The sequence below is a fragment of the Bos indicus genome, chromosome 26 (genome assembly GCF_029378745.1).
Source record: "Bos indicus isolate NIAB-ARS_2022 breed Sahiwal x Tharparkar chromosome 26, NIAB-ARS_B.indTharparkar_mat_pri_1.0, whole genome shotgun sequence".
Classification (NCBI taxonomy): Eukaryota; Metazoa; Chordata; class Mammalia; order Artiodactyla; family Bovidae; genus Bos; species Bos indicus.
The window spans coordinates 18,504,397-18,521,019 of record NC_091785.1 but is presented as its reverse complement, the minus strand read 5'-3'; the positions used below and the strand labels follow the sequence as shown (position 1 = coordinate 18,521,019).

The 16,623-nt window shown below is 54.6% G+C and overlaps 1 protein-coding gene across 2 annotated transcripts in view; it reads left to right on the top strand.

The window, feature by feature from the left end:
- RRP12 (ribosomal RNA processing 12 homolog) overlaps positions 1 to 16,326 on the top strand; it is a 28,943-nt gene extending 12,617 nt beyond the window's left edge. The window contains exons 14-34 of one of the 2 annotated variants that reach the window (XM_019952948.2): positions 218 to 360; positions 575 to 696; positions 1,608 to 1,672; positions 1,760 to 1,922; positions 2,330 to 2,484; positions 2,777 to 2,844; positions 3,395 to 3,488; positions 4,286 to 4,444; positions 4,581 to 4,661; positions 4,832 to 4,937; positions 5,204 to 5,311; positions 5,821 to 5,978; positions 6,937 to 7,028; positions 7,210 to 7,371; positions 7,491 to 7,663; positions 7,899 to 8,027; positions 12,827 to 12,876; positions 13,593 to 13,662; positions 15,080 to 15,147; positions 15,439 to 15,521; positions 15,793 to 16,326. In XM_019952948.2, coding sequence (XP_019808507.2) covers positions 218 to 360; positions 575 to 696; positions 1,608 to 1,672; positions 1,760 to 1,922; positions 2,330 to 2,484; positions 2,777 to 2,844; positions 3,395 to 3,488; positions 4,286 to 4,444; positions 4,581 to 4,661; positions 4,832 to 4,937; positions 5,204 to 5,311; positions 5,821 to 5,978; positions 6,937 to 7,028; positions 7,210 to 7,371; positions 7,491 to 7,663; positions 7,899 to 8,027; positions 12,827 to 12,876; positions 13,593 to 13,662; positions 15,080 to 15,147; positions 15,439 to 15,521; positions 15,793 to 15,895 — 2,352 coding nt within the window. In that variant the 3' untranslated portion in view covers positions 15,896 to 16,326. Of the gene's footprint in view, positions 1 to 217; positions 361 to 574; positions 697 to 1,607; positions 1,673 to 1,759; positions 1,923 to 2,329; positions 2,485 to 2,776; positions 2,845 to 3,394; positions 3,489 to 4,285; positions 4,445 to 4,580; positions 4,662 to 4,831; positions 4,938 to 5,203; positions 5,312 to 5,820; positions 5,979 to 6,103; positions 6,142 to 6,412; positions 6,912 to 6,936; positions 7,029 to 7,209; positions 7,372 to 7,490; positions 7,664 to 7,898; positions 8,028 to 12,826; positions 12,877 to 13,592; positions 13,663 to 15,079; positions 15,148 to 15,438; positions 15,522 to 15,792 lie in introns of those variants that run through there. The other variant, XM_070780593.1, reaches the window with a different exon arrangement.
- The last annotated feature ends 297 nt before the right edge of the window (positions 16,327 to 16,623 follow it).

The window sequence follows — 16,623 nt, the reverse complement described above, 5'->3', positions numbered from 1 at the left end:
TACACGTTACTAACAAATACAGAATTTTTTACAAAATCCTGAGGCATTGAGGAGGGGTCAAGGACAGGTTACTTTGGTCGTTGGCCCTTGACCTCCGAGGGAGCATAACCTGGCCCTGCGCTCCTGACCTCATCCTCTTGGAGCCTCTGGCCCAGACTCAGCTATGGTGCCTGTCCTGCATGCCCATCTCACGCCTGGTCCCTTGACTGTGCTCTAGTGTCTCCAGTCGCTGTGTGACCTGCGCCTCTCCCCCCACTTCCCCCACACGGCAGCTCTGGACCGCGCAGTGGGGGCTGCGGTGGCTAGCATGGGCCCCGAGGTGGTTTTAGAGGCCGTGCCTTTGGAAATCGACGGCTCTGAGTAAGTGCGGCCCTGCCTGGCTTCCGTACCAGCCCCAGGAGAGCCTCACGGCTTGTTGTCCCCTGGGAGGGTGTCCACGCCCTGGGGTGACAGCTCTGTGTGCAGCGCTGGTCCGTAGAAGAGGGCGGAAGAGGGCCTGTGCTGCCCCTCGGCTCCATGGAGGACGGCTTCAGGCCGTCACCTCTCTCACCGGGCGTTCCCTCCCTCCTCCCAGAGAGACTCTGGATTTCCCCCGGAGCTGGCTGCTGCCCGTCATCCGAGACCACGTCCGGGAAACGCGACTTGGTTTCTTTACCGCTTACTTCCTGCCCCTGGCCACCACCCTGAAGAGGAAAGGTACCGTGGGCCCACTGCAGTCCTGGAGGGATCGGGAAGGGCTGCTCCAGCACCTCAGCCTTAGGATGTGCGGCAGCCTCCCCGGGCCAAGTGGGTGCTTGGCCAGTGCTAGGGCCCCATCATCAGTGGGGTCCAAGGCATGGCCAGGCTCCCCCATTACAGACCCTGCCCTGAGACAGGCAGACAGGGGCCTCTTCTGCCACCAAGGGAGACAAGTACACACCGATATACACATGCAGAGCTATTCCCAGTACAAGTCCTGACAGCCCCCACATCCCTCAATGGGGCTCCAGTGAAGTCAGGCATGGTAAAGCCCCCCATGGGACACAGACTGCTCTCTGTAAAGAAAGGCCTGATGTGGGAATGGACCTGTGTAGTCCATGGTGAGCTGAACCGGTTATGTTCAGATCTCAATTCAGCCACTCCACAGTTGGGTGATGGCAGGCAGGTTATTCCTCCCACCTTGGGTCTGCGCCTCATCTATGAAGTGAGGCCAGTAATCGCAATGGTGTGAGGATTAAATGAATAATCACGAAAGTGCACGGTATTCAGCCTGACTTGTAGAAGTTATTCAACAAATGTTGCCAACTTTATTGTCTAGTAAAACAAGGTTTCAGAACAGTATATGTATAGTACAGTTCTTTTGTTTTTAAAAGTGTGCATGTGTTTGGAGAAATGTGACAAAAACAGAAGAGAGGAGGAAGATTGGCGGGGAAAGAGTGTGGGCAGATGTCGCTTTCTATTTTACATGGGTCTTTTTAGTTTTTCCAAACAAACAGGTGTTTGTTTAATAAGTGGAGCGGGGAATCACCCAAATTCCTTCCTCATGAGTGGGCTTTTGGTTTGGGTAAAGATGAGGCCTGTTGGCCAGGAGTGTGCCCAGGGCCAGACCGTGTCCTGTGTCGCTCTAGCAATGGACCTGGCCCAGGCAGGCAGCACAGTGGAGTCCAAGATCTATGACACGCTACAGTGGCAGGTAAGGGGGTCGCTGGGGGACTGGGGAGGACAGGTGGGCACGGGGTTGCTGGGCATCACCTTCCTCAGTCATCCCCTCCCTCTCCAGATCTGGACCCTCTTGCCTGGGTTCTGCACGAGGCCCACAGACGTGGCCACCGCCTTCAAAGGGCTGGCACGGACTCTGGGCACGGCCATCAGCGAGCGCCCAGACCTGAGGGTCACCGTGTGCCAGGCCCTGCGCAGCCTCGTCACCAAGGGCTGTGAGGCAGGTACGTGCGGGGTCAGGCCTGGTGGAAGGTGGCTGCGGGGGCCTGGGTTCCCTGACCCCGTCTGGCCTGCTCGTTGCCTGAGCTATCACCCATCCTTTGCAAGGGCCTGAGTGTCTGCTGGGGACTTGAGGAGTTGATGGGACGCTGAAAACTGCGCCCTTTCTCTCTTTACTCTCAACGTGCTGGCAGTTGTCCAGCCTTTATGTGGGGCTGGTCCTTCGCTGGCCCTATAGACTGGGGTGGCCCCATTCTCTGTGCTCTGCCTCAGCCTCTCCTGTCCCAGAGGACCCCAGACCTCTGGTCCCATCACAGGTCCCTCAAAAGAATGCCTCTGGGCTGCAGCTCCAGTGGCCATTGAGGTGGGGGCATGTTCTGCCCCTTTGTGCAAACTGTGGTCTTCCTGCCAGAGGCTGATCGTGCCGAAGTGAGCCGCTTTGCCAAGAACTTTCTGCCCATCCTATTCAACCTGTACGGGCAGCCTGCTGCAGCTGGAGATACCCCAGCTCCTCGGCGGGCTGTGCTGGAAACCATCAAAACTTACCTCACCATTACTGAGCCTCAGGTGAGCTGGTGGACGAGGGGGAGGAGCAGTCTCCAGTAGGTGAGGGTTGGTTGGGGGTGTTGGCGAGGTCGAGACTCCACCCACCGTGGCTCACTGGGACCTCTGCCCCAAGAAGAACAGGGACTGATGTCAGCAGCGCACTGGGCTTGGGGCCCTAAATAGGGAGGAGAGGAGGAGAAAGAGACAAGGGAGTAGTCCTGTGACCTGCTGTCGTTTTGTATTTTCTCTTTTGTGTATGTGTGTTTTGTATTTTTCCTTGAACAACCATCTCCTTATCCCTTTGGGCTGTCAGCTGGTGAATAGTTTCCTGGAAAAAGCCAGTGAGAAGGTGCTGGACGCCTCTAGCTCTGACTTCACCAGGTGAGTACCCCACTTGGGCTGGGGCAACCCAGGGAACTAGAGGGTGTGCTGGCAGAAGCCCTGTGTTTCTCTCTGGAATTATTTATGAATGTCTTGAGGTGCTGAATGACCCAGCTCCTCCACGAGGCCTGACCGGCTGCTCCTTCCCAGAGTGGCATTGTAGTCTGCTAGGGAGGGGCCAGGACCATGGAGACGTGCTGCATAGGTTCAAATCCCAGCTTTGCCACTTATGAGCTGTGACCTTGGACAAGTTATTTACTTACTCTGAGCCCTCATCTGTAAAATGGGCATAATGATAGTACTTGCAAGAGAGTTGCTATGAGCATTGAAGGTGTTGACACATGTCAAGGGTCAGGAACAGTAGCTGGCATCTTATGAGTGCTGAATTAGGTACAGGCAGTGATTATTCATGGGCTCCTTTGAGGCCTCTTGTCCTCCTGCCCCTGACCTTTTCCACCTCCTCTGTCCCCAGTAGACATGAGAACACAGATAGTCCACGCCCTTCCCCAGCCTCTGCTAAGCCCCTCCTTGGTCTCTTGTCCCCGAGCAGGTTGTCTGTCCTGGACCTGGTTGTGGCCTTGGCTCCGCATGCTGATGAAGCTGCAATCAGCAAGCTCTACTCCACCATCCGGCCCTATCTAGAGGTGAGCCACTGAGGCCGGGAGCCCGGCACGACCACTCCTGGGGCAAGTGGGGGCTCCTTGCGGTGTGTGTGTGTTAGGGGGATGTCTCTGTCTGTACGCCTTGCTGCCGCCCAAGACCGAGTCTTCATCTGCTTTCTTGTGGCGTGGCTGCCCTCTGTACCTATCTAGTCCTGGACTCTTGTCACGTGGATGCCATGTTGAGGCCTCAGCTGCTCAAAGATGCCTCTTGCAGACCTGAGACCTAACTCACTCACTGGGCCCATCCGCACCTGCCCTGACCTTCACCCCACCCACCCTCATCCCCCTGCTGCCACTCGGGCCTCATTAGGCAGCTTTAAGAGTTCCAGACACAGTGGGCCTTAGCCCATCCCCTGCCTGCTGCAGCTAACCACCAGGCAAGAGTCAGGCCAACGTGACCTCCTGAAAACTGTCACCACCACAACGTGTAATAAGCAGTTACCCAGCAGCGTGAGCAGTGCCCTGGGTGGGACATGCGGGGTCACCCAACCTCCAGAGAGGTGGCCCTGGAAGAGCAGAAGGGAGGGAGGGGGGCTTCATTCCTCAGCGTCCCCTGCCTAGCCCAGAGTCAACCTCTCACCATCCGTGGTCTCCCTACCCTCTAGTCAGGTTTCGCAAGCTCCAGAGGGCAGGCTTCGCTGGGTTCCCTCCAGGGCTGGTCACAGCTCATGTGGCTGCTCTGTGGATGTTACTGGCCTGAGTGACGGTTGAGGCAGGTGGATGGATGGGTAGGCCTGCCCAGCCTCCTTTCTCACCCTGTCCATCATACCCCTTCCCAGAGCAAGACCCACGGGATACAGAAGAAGGCCTACCGTGTGCTGGAGGAGGTGTGTGCCAGCCCCCAGGGCCCCGGGGCCCGCTTCGTGCAGAGCCACCTAGATGACCTGAAGAAGACCCTGCTGGACTCGCTGCGGAGCACCTCCTCGCCTGCCAAGAGGGTGCGGACTCCAGGGGCCCCACTCCACCCGAGGGTGGACGGGCAGCACCGGGAGAGGACCTGCCTGGAGATGCTTTAGGGGCCTCCGGGGCGAAGGCGGCACTGAGGGTCCTGACTGTTGTCGCCCTGTCCCGCAGCCCCGTCTGAAGTGCCTCATACATGTTGTGAAGAAGCTCTCGGCCGAGCACGAGGAGTTCATCAGTGCCCTTGTCCCGGAGGTGCGGGGGGTGGGGAGATGGGGCGCATGTGTGAATGTGGCTCCTGAAGGCAGATTTGGGAGTGGGGGTGGCCGGGGAGTGTGAGCGCCCTTACCTGGCCCCGCTGCCCCAGGCTGCCAGCCCTGGGGTGGCCAGCTTGGGGAACCCATGCTAACGGGCTGTCCCGGCAGGTGATCCTCTGTACCAAGGAGGTCTCGGTGGGAGCTCGGAAGAATGCTTTCGCGCTGCTGGTGGAGATGGGCCACGCTTTCCTTCGGTTTGGCCCAAACCAGGAAGGTGAGGCCTGGGTGACCTGGGGCTGGGATGGATGTTCTACTCCCAGCCTGGGAGGCCTGGGGCTGGGATGGATGCTTTGCTCCCAGCTGGGGGAGGAGGCACCCCTCAGCCACTAGTCAGAGAGATGAGGTAGTGTGAGCTGTCTGGCCCTGGCCCCGGGCAGGCTGCTCCTCTCTGGCTGGAGTTCCCCCTTCCTGGTGGGCCCACGATGCAGCGCATGCAGGGGGCTCTGCCCCAGGCAACTCCTCCTGCTCTCTGCCCCACAGAGGCCCTGCAGCGTTACCTCATCCTCATTTACCCCGGCCTCGTGGGCGCAGTGACCATGGTCAGCTGCAGCATCCTGGCCCTGACCCACCTCCTCTTCGAGTTTAAAGGTAAGCGCTATTTCCTTGAAGGCTTGGCAAGCCCTCGGGGTAGGACAATGCCCAGGAGGTCAGGACAGGGTGGCTACCAGAATGAAGAGTGGTCCTGGGAGGGAGAATGAAGAGCTGGACCTGAGCCCAACTGCCTCCCGCCTTCTCTGCTGCCTAGCTCGGCCTTCCTCCTTCCGCAGCTGCCAGAGTCCCGGAGGGTAGGGGTGGGGGGAGGTTAGATCCCTTGCCCAGATCTTAGTTAAGGTTCTGCTTCATATCAACCATTGTTTCTTAACAACCCTGAACAAACTCAGGATCCTCCTGGAACCTTACTCTCTTTGTCTAAAACGGGAAAAGCATAGCACCTGCTCATAGGGTGGCTGAGGGACTAGAAGAGAGATTCATGGAAAGGATCTAGTCCTTGGCCAGGTGCACAGAAGCCTCTCCGGGGTCAACTCCCACCTTCTGGCCCAGCTGGGGTCTGGGTGGGGCTCCCGGTGTCCCTGACAGTGGCCCTCTGGCCGCCACAGGTCTGATGGGGACCAGCACGGTGGAGCAGCTGCTGGGGAACGTGTGTCTGCTCCTGGCCTCGCGCACCCGCGACGTGGTGAAGTCGGCGCTGGGCTTCATCAAGGTGGCAGTGGTCGTCATGGACGTGGCGCACATGGCCAAGCACGTGCAGCTGGTGGTGAGTGTCCCCTTCCCCTCGGCCGGTGGCAACACGGCCCGAGAGCTGCCGGCAGAGACCCAGTGGGGCCTTGAGGTCAGGCGGCTTCCAACACTTTCTTAGCCATGTGCTGTCTTCTGCGGCAGGAGGCCGTGCAGGAGCCCTGGAGGGGCCGGTGGTGGAGGTAAGGGGCACAGCACCCGGGCCCCCTCTTGTCATCCCCCACGCCCTTCCATAGGAGCAGGGGCTCTGCAGGGCAGGGCCACCCCTTGTCTTATAGATGGCCAACCAAGGCCGGATTTCCCCTGTCCACAGCGCAGGTGAGAGTAGTCCTGGAACAGAGCTGGAGCCTGGGCTTGCCCTGGGCAGCTTGCAAAGCTCCCTTTGCATTTTCCCTCTTCACTGTGATCTTCTGGGTTTGAGAAGATTCCTTTGGATGCCCCTGCTGGTTTCAGGTCCCTGAAGAACCGTCTGGTGTTGGGTCCCTGGCTCCCTCCTGCTGGGCGCAAGGCATGCGGCAAGCTGGGACTGTCTTCTGAGCCAAACATCCACAGCGCCCCCGCCTCTCTTTCCACATGCAGCTGGGTTGAGTCGCATCAGGGCTCTTGATTGCCTTTGCATCTGGCCTTGGGTTGGGTCAAGGCAAGAAGGGCAGATGAGAGGCAGGACAGCCTACCCCCTCCCGCTAAAGCCTGCCATCTAACTGGGGCCATGGATGGGCAGAATGGCCTAGGCGGTGACTTGTCCCCGAGTGATGGGAGTCAGTACAAGCCTTCAGAGGAGCTCCACAGAGGGACAGCGCAGATGACACCTGCCGGCCACACAGTTCTCGGTCCAGGCCTCACGAAGGCTGGAGAGAGGTCCAGCCGTAGATTAATACAGGGAAACAGACAGGACGCGTGGAACCAGGGGAACGCCGTGGGGTGGGGGGCAGACAGGGCAGGGTGCCTCACCCTCAAGCCTGCACTCTGCCCTGCAGATGGAAGCCATCGGAAAGCTCTCGGATGACATGCGACGGCACTTCCGCATGAAGCTTCGGAACCTGTTCACCAAGTTCATCCGCAAGTTTGGGTCTGTGCCCTGCCTGGGAGGGAGCAGGGGAGGAGTGGAGGGGCTTCCAGTCCCACCAGGACCGCTGCCAAGAAGGCCCTGGGCCGGGGCACTGGAAGGGCTCCAGCTGGACCCCTCACTCTGGACACACTGTCCGTCCCTGGCACCTCACTGCTCACCTGTGTGCCCCCTCACCCCCCAGGTTTGAGCTGGTGAAGAAACTGCTGCCGGAGGAGTACCACAAAGTCCTGGTAAACATCCGGAAAGCTGAGTCCCGGGCCAAGAAACACCGGGCCCTCAACCAAGCCGCCGTAGAAGAGGAAGAAGAGGAGGAGGAGGAACCTGTCCAGGGCAAAGGCGACAGGTGAGCCCCGTGGCCAGGTCCTGGGGACCTGGTCTCCCCCCACCTGAAACCTGCCCAGGCCGTGCCCAGCCACCCTGCCTCTGCCAGAGCTCCCTGACTCGGGGCTTCTTTGTCTTTAGCATCGAGGAGATTTTGGCCGACTCAGAGGATGAGGAGGACGAAGAGGAGGAGCGGAGTCGGGGCAAGGAGCAGCGGAGACTGGCCCGCCAGAGGAGCCGGGCGTGGCTGAAGGAGGGGGGCGGGGACGAGCCCCTCAACTTCCTGGACCCCAAGGTGGCCCAGCGAGTCCTGGGTGAGCAAGAAACGTCTGGCCCATGGGCACAGAGGACAGGCTTGCCTTGGGGCGAGTTCGGAAGTAGGATGGCCTCCAGGGAGGCCGGCAGGCACCCTCACCTCTCACATACACACATGGTTGTACTGCGGGTTCCCATCCAAGGCGCAGATCTGGGCCCCGAGGGTTATGATGAGGGTGTGAGCAGGTAAGGACTGGCCTGCCACCTCCTCACTGCCTGACTCTACCCGACTAGCCACACAGCCTGGGCCAGGCCGGGGCAAGAAGAAGGACCATGGCTTCAAGGTGAGCGCCGACGGCCGGCTGATCATCCGAGAGGAGGAGGATGCCAACACCAAAATGGAGGAAGAGGAAGGCGCCAAAGGTGGGGCCACCTGCCGCCGCAGGAGGGCCAAGGCTGCACGCATTTGCTTACGCATCCGTTCACCATCTGGTCATTCAGTCAGTGACCATATGCATTTGCTTACGCATCCGTTCACCATCTGGTCATTCAGTCAGTGACCATCTTTGGGGAAGCATAGGTGAAAACAGATATAAGGAGCTTGTATCTCAGGCAACTTTTTTTGAGTTTCTCAAACTCTGCTGACCACATTAAGAAATCTTTTTATGTTGTAACTCAGCTACTTATTCAATACTTCCATAAATTGAAACAAAACTTTCAAAAGGCAGTACTTCCTCTTACCCTGTGTCATACACTCTCTTGATCTCTCTTCTGTTCTGTTCTATTTGCTTCCCCTCCTTTAAAAAAAAAAAATTTTTTTTTCTAATTCCAAATGTAAACTAGTCTGAGGTCTGGAAGCTCATTTAGAGCTTGGCAAGAGCCAGCCCCTCCCGACTACCCCAGTCACTGTCGCCTGTTGTCCAGGGGCTGCTCAGGTGTAACACCTCCGAGTCCTGTTTCATCTTTCCTGTTCCCTCTCTGCACATGTATATCTCCGTGTCATGTAAGATCACAAAAGCCTAGGTCTTCTAAAATGTGCGTCTTCCTCTTTATTTTGGTTCTCACTGCCGGCACACTGCAGCCTCTCAGCTAGCACGGCCACTGCTGCCCAGGCAGCTGGGCCAGCCAGCTCTGGGATGGTGGACAGTCTCTTAACCTCTCTGTGCCTCGGTTCCCTCGCCCCACAGTGGGTGTAACACCAGCACTGACCTCAGAGGGTGGTTGTAAAGATGAGATGGTAGACTTGCTGGGGGTGGGTGTGACGACACTAATTCTCTCCTGCTCTGGCCTCTCACTGCCCCCTTCTCATCTCAGTGTATCCCATCTCCTTGCTCCCTTCTTGCATGGCATCCTGACACTGAGTGTGCCCCGCCCTGGCCCCTCCTCCATCTTCCCAGACCCTCTCCACTCTAAGATGCAGTGCAGGCTTTAGTGTGGCCTTTCCACAGCCCCTCGGCCTTAGCTGTGTTCCCCCAGAACTCCCCACAAGCCCAGGGACCGCCCAGGTTCTGTACTTGGTCACACGCTTCCTGTGACATTGGGTTTACTTTGCTTTGTCTTTCCTCCAGTTGATCAGTTTCAAAGTTCTGTCTCTTGTGTTTTTCTTTTTTTTCTCTTCCTGGCGGCACCACGTAGCATGCAGGATCTGAGTTACCCAATCAGAGATGGAACCCGTGTCCCTTGTGGTTGAAGCATGGAGTTCTAACCACTGGACCACCAGGGAATTCCCTGTCTAACCATTTTTTAAGTGTACCATTCACTCACATTGTTGTACAGCCCATCTCCAGAACTCTTCATCTCGCAAAACTGAAACTCTTGTTTGCATGAAATAGCAACTCCCCTCTTCCCCCTCCCCCAGCCCCTGACAGCCACCATTCTGGTTTTTGTCTGTACTAATGTGAATTTGAATGTGAGTTGTGGTACCTCATATAAGCAGAATCATTCAATGTTTGTGCTTTTGTGCCTGGCTTATTTCACTTAGCATAATGTCCTCAAGGTTTGTCCATGTCACAGCGTGTGTCAGAATTTCATTCCTTTTTAAGTCTGACCTTGTTCTGTTATTCTTCCCTGGTGGCTCAGACGGTAAAGCATCTGTCTACAATGCGGGAGACCCGGGTTTGATCCCTGGGTCGGGAAGATCCCCTGGAGAAGGAAATGGCAACCCACTCCAGTACTATGGAAAATCCCATGGACAGAGGAGCCTGGTAGCTACAGTCCATGGGGTCGCAAAGAGTCGGACACGACTGAGCGACTTCACTTCCCTTTCCTTTCCTTGTTCTGTTTTGCGTCTAGACCGCGTGTTGTTTGTTCATCATCCAATAGTGGACATAAGCAGTGCTTCCACTTTATATTGTAAATAGTGCTGCTATGGTCATAAATGTACAGATGGCCCTTCAGGAGCCTGCTTTCAGTTCTCTTGGATACATGCCCAGAAGTGGATCATGTGGTAGTTCTGTCTTTAATTTTTTGAGGAACTGCCGTACTGTTTTCTTCAACAACTGTACCGTTTTACATTCCTGCTAACAGTGCACAAGGGTTTCAATTTCTTCACATCCTCACCAACACTTGCTGTTTTGTATTTTGTTGATAGTATACATCCTGGAGTGTTTGAAGTGGTATCTCATGGTGGTTTTGATTCGTATTTCCTTAATGATTAATGATGTTTAGCGTCTTTTCATGTTTATTGTCCATTTATCTTTTCAGAGAAATGTCTACTCGAGTCCTTTGCCCATTTTTGAATTGGGTTGTTTGTTTCTTATTGAGTTATAAGAAGTTCTTTCTCTATCGTGGAGTTCAGTCCAGTTAGTTCAGTCGCTTAGTCATGTCCAACTCTTTGTGACCCCATGAACCGCAGCCAGGCCTCCCTGTCCATCACCAACTCCCAGAGTTTACGCAAACTCATGTCCATTGAGTCAGTGATGCCATCTAACCATCTCATCCTCTGTCATCCCCTTCTCCTCCTGCCTTCAATCTTTCCCAACAGCAGGGTCTTTTCAAATGAGTCAGCTCTTTGGATCAGGTGGCCAAAATATTGGAGTTTCAGCTTCAACATCAGTCCTTCCAATGAACACCTAGGACTGATCTCCTTTAGGATGGACTGGTTGGATCTCCTTGCAGTTCAAGGGACTTTCAAGAGTCTTCTCCAACACCACAGTTCAAAAGTATCAATTCTTTGGCACTCAGCTTTCTTTATGGTCCAACTCTCACATCCATACATGACTACTGGAAAAACCATAGCCTTGACTAGACTGACCTTTGTTGACAAAGTAATGTCTCTGCTTTTGAATATGCTGTCTAGGTTGGTCATAACTTTCCTGCCAAGGAGTAAGTGTTAATTTCATGGCTGCAGTCACCATCTGCAGTGATTTTAGAACCCAAAAAAATAAAGTCAGCCACTGTTTCCACTGTTTCCCCATCTATTTCCCATGAAGTGATGGGACCAGATGCCATGTTCTTAGTTTTCTGAATGTTGAGCTTTAAGCCAACTTTTTCACTCTCCTCTTTTGCTTTCATCAAGAGGCTCTTTAGTTCTTCTTCACTTTCTGCCATAAGGGTGGTGTCATCTGCATATCTGAGGTTATTGATATTTCTCCCGGCAATCTTGAGTCCAGCTTGTGTTTCTTCCAGCCCAGTGTTTCTCATGATGTACTCTGCATAGAAGTTAAATAAGCAGGGTGACAATATACAGCCTTGACGTACTCCTTTTCCTATTTGGAACCAGCCTGTTGTTCCATGTCCAGTTCTAACTGTTGCTTCCTGACCTGCATACAGGTTTCTCAAGAGGCAGGTCAGGTGATCTGGTATTCCCATCTCTTTCAGATTTTTCCACAGTTTATTGTGATCCACACAGTCAAAGGCTTTGGCATAGTCAGTAAAGCAGAAATAGATGTTTTTCTGGAACTCTCTTGCTTTTTCCATGATCCAGCGGATATTGGCAATTTGATCTCTGGTTCCTCTGCCTTTTCTAAAACCAGCTTGAACATCAGGAAGTTCACGGTTCATGTATTGCTGAAGCCTGGCTTGGAGAATTTTGAGCATTACTTTACTAGCGTGTGAAATGAGTACAATTGTGCAGTAGTTTGAGCATTCTTTGGCATTGCCTTTCTTTGGGATTGGAATGAAAACTGACCTTTTCCAGTTCTGTGGCCACTGCTGTGTTTTCCAAATTTGCTTACATATTGAGTGCAGCACTTTCACAGCATCATCTTTTAGGATTTGAAATAGCTCAACTGGAATTCCATCCCCTCCACTACCTTTGTTCATAGTGATACTTCCTAAGGCCCGCTTGATTTCACATTCCAGGATGTCTGGCTCTAGGTGAGTGATCACACCATTGTGATTATTTGGGTCATGAAGATCTTTTTTGTATAGTTCTTCTGTGTATTCTTGCCACCTCTTCTTAATATCTTCTGCTTCTGTTAGGTCCATACCATTTCTGTCCTTTATTGAGCCCATCTTTGCATGAAATGTTCCCTTGGTATCTCTGATTTTCTTGAAGAGATCTCTAGTCTTTCCCATTCTTTTGTCTTCCTCTATTTCTTTGCATTGATTGCTGAGGAAGGCTTTCTTATCTTTCCTTGCTATTCTTTGGAACACTGCATTCAAATGGGTATATCTTTCCTTTTGTCCTTTGCTTTTCGCTTCTCTTCTTTTCACAATCTTTTACTATCGTGGAGAGTAACCGTTTATCAGATGTATGATTTGTAAATACTTTCGTATCCTCCAGGCTGCCTTTTCATCCTGGGACATTCATCTTTGACACACACAAGTTTAACATTTTTAATGGAGTTTAATTTATTTTATTTTTGTTGCCTGCGCTTTTTGTTGGTTCACGCTTCTTTATGTCCCCACACGTGGGGAGGGGAAAGATTCTCAAGTAGGGGAACTGGCAGTCTTCCTCACAAAGTGGAGTGTATGCAGAAGTGCCCGGCTCCCCAGGAAACCTGGCACTTTCTTAGAGTATCCAAAACAAAAGCTGTATTTACTTTAGAAGTCGGGTCACCACTTCCTAGAGGGGCTCTTGTCCAGAGGGCCCAGGATAGGGAGGAGGAAGGGGCAGGAGTCAGGATCTTGTCCTCCACAGGACCAGTCTCCTGGGGCTGCAGTTGACAGACCCTGCAGCCTGACGAGCCGGGAGGAGGCAGGTTGAAATTTGTGGGCTTTGGGAAGATGGAGTAGGGAGGTCCCTGCATGATCACAGACCTCTCTTTTTTTGGCTCCAGGCGAGGATGAGGAGATGGGTGACCTCATGGAAGACGTAGGCGTCAAGAGCGTGAGTAGTAATTCCTGCTGCTAGAGGGCCGGGGCCCTAAGACCTAAGCCTTGGGCCTCGTAGCTTCTCGCCATCTCCCTGCTCTAGAGAGTCACCCGCCCTGCTTCCTGACTTCTCAGTGGAGCCTTGGGGGTGCACACAGCAGGCAGTCTGGAGCGTGCTATGGCACGGCCAACCCCTTTGCAGGGCATGGTGGGGGCTTGGGTCCCCCGAAGCACCCAATGCTTCCTTCGGTGTTGGCTGCGCTGTCCAGCTGAAGGAAGAGAGATGGTCCTTTGTCTCTCCCCCGAGGGCATATGCTGTGCAGGCAGCAGGGGCAGTAGCCGGCCTCCATGCCACCACGGGACAGCTCCACATGGGGTTGGGTACCTACCACTGGGGAATGCTGAGAGTCCCACGTGTCGCCTCACTGATCCTCCCAGGAGGTGGGGACTCTATCATTGCTATTTCCAGAGGGGGCTACAGTAGATAAGCAGCCTGCCCAAGGTCACAGGGGTTGTTAAAAGTGTAACCCCACGTCTGCGCTGCCTAGCTGTGTGACCTTGCCTGGCTACTTGCCCTGTCTGAGCTTCAGTGTCCTCATCTGTAAGTGGGGGATCGAGTGCTTGGCAGGGAACCTTTTCTGCTAATGCAGGTTATGACTGCTTTTACTGCTGCCGTTAGCAAGTATGATCACGTCCCCTTGTTCATGAACTTTGCTTGTTGCTTCTTTATAGAAAAAGCACCAGAAGCTTAAGCAGAAAGAGGCTGACGACGAGGAGCTAGAGATGCCCCCTCAGTACCAAGGTGAGGCTTCCTCTCTTCTCTGTTGGAGCAGGTACCCTGTCACCTGCATGAGGCTGAGTGTGTTGCAGGCAGAGCCAAGAGATTGCAAGGCCTGGTTGCACTCAGGTGACACCAGCGAAGTTTGCCTGATACGTTGCCTAAGACTGGGCTGAGGACCAGGGGGCCTGGGGTTAGGAAGTCTGTGTACAGAACCCCCAGCCCTTCTGGGAAGCCCCTAAGCCCCATCTCTTCCCCACCCACCCAAGATTTTCTGAGACTTGCAGCCCACCCTACTTCTGGGGTGTCTCTTATATGGCCTTGGGTCGGCCAGGTTAGTCCTGTGCTGAAGGTGGCAGTTGAGAGGCCTGCCCAGGGGGTCGCTCTGTACAGTTGTTCCTGAGCTCCTGGAGTAGGTACTAGAGGTACCAGGGTGGCTGCCCAAAGCCAGGGAGGTCTCACCTCTGCCTCCTTCCCCCCAGGCAGCCCCTGCAGGGTCCCTGCTCCCAGCCCCTTGCTCTGCATCTGGAGGTCCAGGGGCTCGTGTAGGAAGTCCCCGATCCCAGTAGCAAGTGTTTGCTCACAGCCCCATGGCATCAACCAGTAGAAGAATGCCATGGCTGCTTCCACTTCTTGGCCCGACAGGCCACGTCCCAGCTCACCTGCTCTGCTCTAAGAAGGTGTGGTGCAGAAGTAGCAGTACCATACAACACAGCAGGAGCCTGGGTTCAGGACTGCTTGCCCAGCTGCTCTCAGCTGTGTGACCTTGGCCTGGCCACACTACCTCTCTGAGCTTCTGGCTTCTTAGCTGTAGAGGAGGATCATCTGGGTCATCTCAGAGAGCTGTCCTCAGCCAGCACTATGGGATTCCATCCATGACTGTGTGGGAGCCCAGACTGGAAATGACAGCGACCTTGGAAGCACTTCAGTCTTGAAGCCTCAGTTTTCACGTCTGTACCATGGGTTGAGAGCTGCCTCTCTGTCTCACGGTGTTGATGTGAAGCTGATCTGAAATCCAGCCTTAGTGCCTCATTTTACACATAAGCTTAAGAGGCTCCAGGAAGTTAAGAGTCTTGCCTGGAGTTGAAGCCCAGTCTGCCTGATTTCAAAGCCTGTGATCTTTCTTCTAGAACAAATGGAGAAGGTCCAGTTTGGAGAGAGTGTGCTATTTTATGTTAGTCGAGAATATATATATTTCCCAGAGGTCACTGGTAGGTTTATATGGATTCAAATCAGTCTGAGGAGCCCAGTGGTCTGATTGTCAAGTCACTGGACAGTCCTTTCTCGAGGAGGGTCTTCGTCCTTTGTTGCTAGGGGACAGCCATCCGGTCCTGGCTGTGATTCATCTCACCAGCAGTGTTCTGAGAAGTGCCCGTCGCCTTCTCCCAGGAGGAGGTGCCCTGGCCTTGCCTGACTCGTGGCCTCTGTGTTCCCCCTTTAGCGGGAGGCTCTGGCATCCATCGCCCTGTGGCCAAGAAGACTATCCCTGGGGCTGAGTACAAGGCAAAGGTAAGAGCTGGGGGCAGGGGAAGGGCTCCCCTGGTGGGGGCTCAGGGGACGAATGCCCATCACCACCCCAAGAGGTACCTTTTGTGGAGCCAGCGTGAGGCCACACCGAGGGGCACACAGATGTCTTGTGGCCCAGGCCTTTGCTGGGTGGCCATCTCGGGGTGCAGGAGCTCTTGGGCACCACCTGAGGCAGAGAATGACAGGAAGGGAGGACACGGCCTGTCACATCAGGGGCAAGGGTGGAAAGGGAAACCCACACTCCCGATTGACTCTGTTTCTCTGGGTGAGCAGAAAGCAAAGGGTGACGTGAAGAAGAAGGGTCGGCTCGACCCCTACGCCTACATCCCCCTCAACAGAACCAAGCTCAACCGCAGGTACGCTGTGTGCAGGCTGGGGTGGCACGTGCTCATTACACTGTCCACTCAATTGCTCAAGTCTCGTCCAGTTTTCTATTTTTACTTGTTCACGTACACCTTCAAATATTATTGACACAAAGGGCATGGTCTGTGCCAATCACATGCTGCCCACCTCCTGGCAGCGCCCCTTCTCCCTGTTCAAGCTGGTGTCGGGGTCGGGCGCTATCTTTTGACATTAAGGGAAGGGAGACTGCCTGGTCTCAGGGAGATGTGACCCTTGTTCTTGCAGGAAGAAGATGAAGCTACAGGGGCAGTTCAAGGGCCTGGTGAGAGCTGCTCAGCGAGGCTCCCACGTGGGACACAAGCTCCGTAGGAAGGATCGTCGGCCCTGAGCCCCAGGGCCCCCCTCCTCCCCAGGCTGCTCTGTGGTCCAGCCTGAGGCCCTTTTCAGCCCCCAGGCTGCCTTGACACCAGCTCCAGATGCTCCCGTCAGCAGTGGAGCCTGGACTCAGAGTGACTTGTTGGAACCAGGCTTGGGTCCCAGAAGTGCCCTGGATTTTGGAAGCTCCAAATGAGAATGTCTTCCTTCAGAGATGCCCCTGGGGTCTGGAGATGGGAATGTGGCTTTGTCACCTCCGAGTGGCTAGTGGGGCATCTATGCTTTCCATCCAGAGTGTTTGCAAACAGAGTAGATAGATGGTCTTCCTTTGCTCCACCTGCTTGTAGCCCCGTGGCACTCAGCCTGGCTGCAGTTCTGAGCATGTGAGGTTTGCTGTGACCAGACATAGAATAAAGATGCAACACCATGTGTTGTCCCTAGAAACGCTGTGTTTTATCTCCTGCCTCCCTCAGGTATAAGAACAGTGCCTAGTCATTGGCACTAGTGGCTTGACTGCTTCCCTACCAGTTTCGGTATCCAGTCTGGGGCATAGCATGATGGCCCTGGGTCAGGCTTTAGATCTTGACCCACCTGTTAGAGAGGTCTTCCAACGTCCAACTAACGTCCACCCATTTAGGTGACATTTGGAGCGTCCAGAGTGGCAGTGAACGCTCTGAACTTGGTCTGCAGAGCCGTGGCCGAGCACCAAGGACTCAGACTAAAGGGGAGCTGCAGCACTGG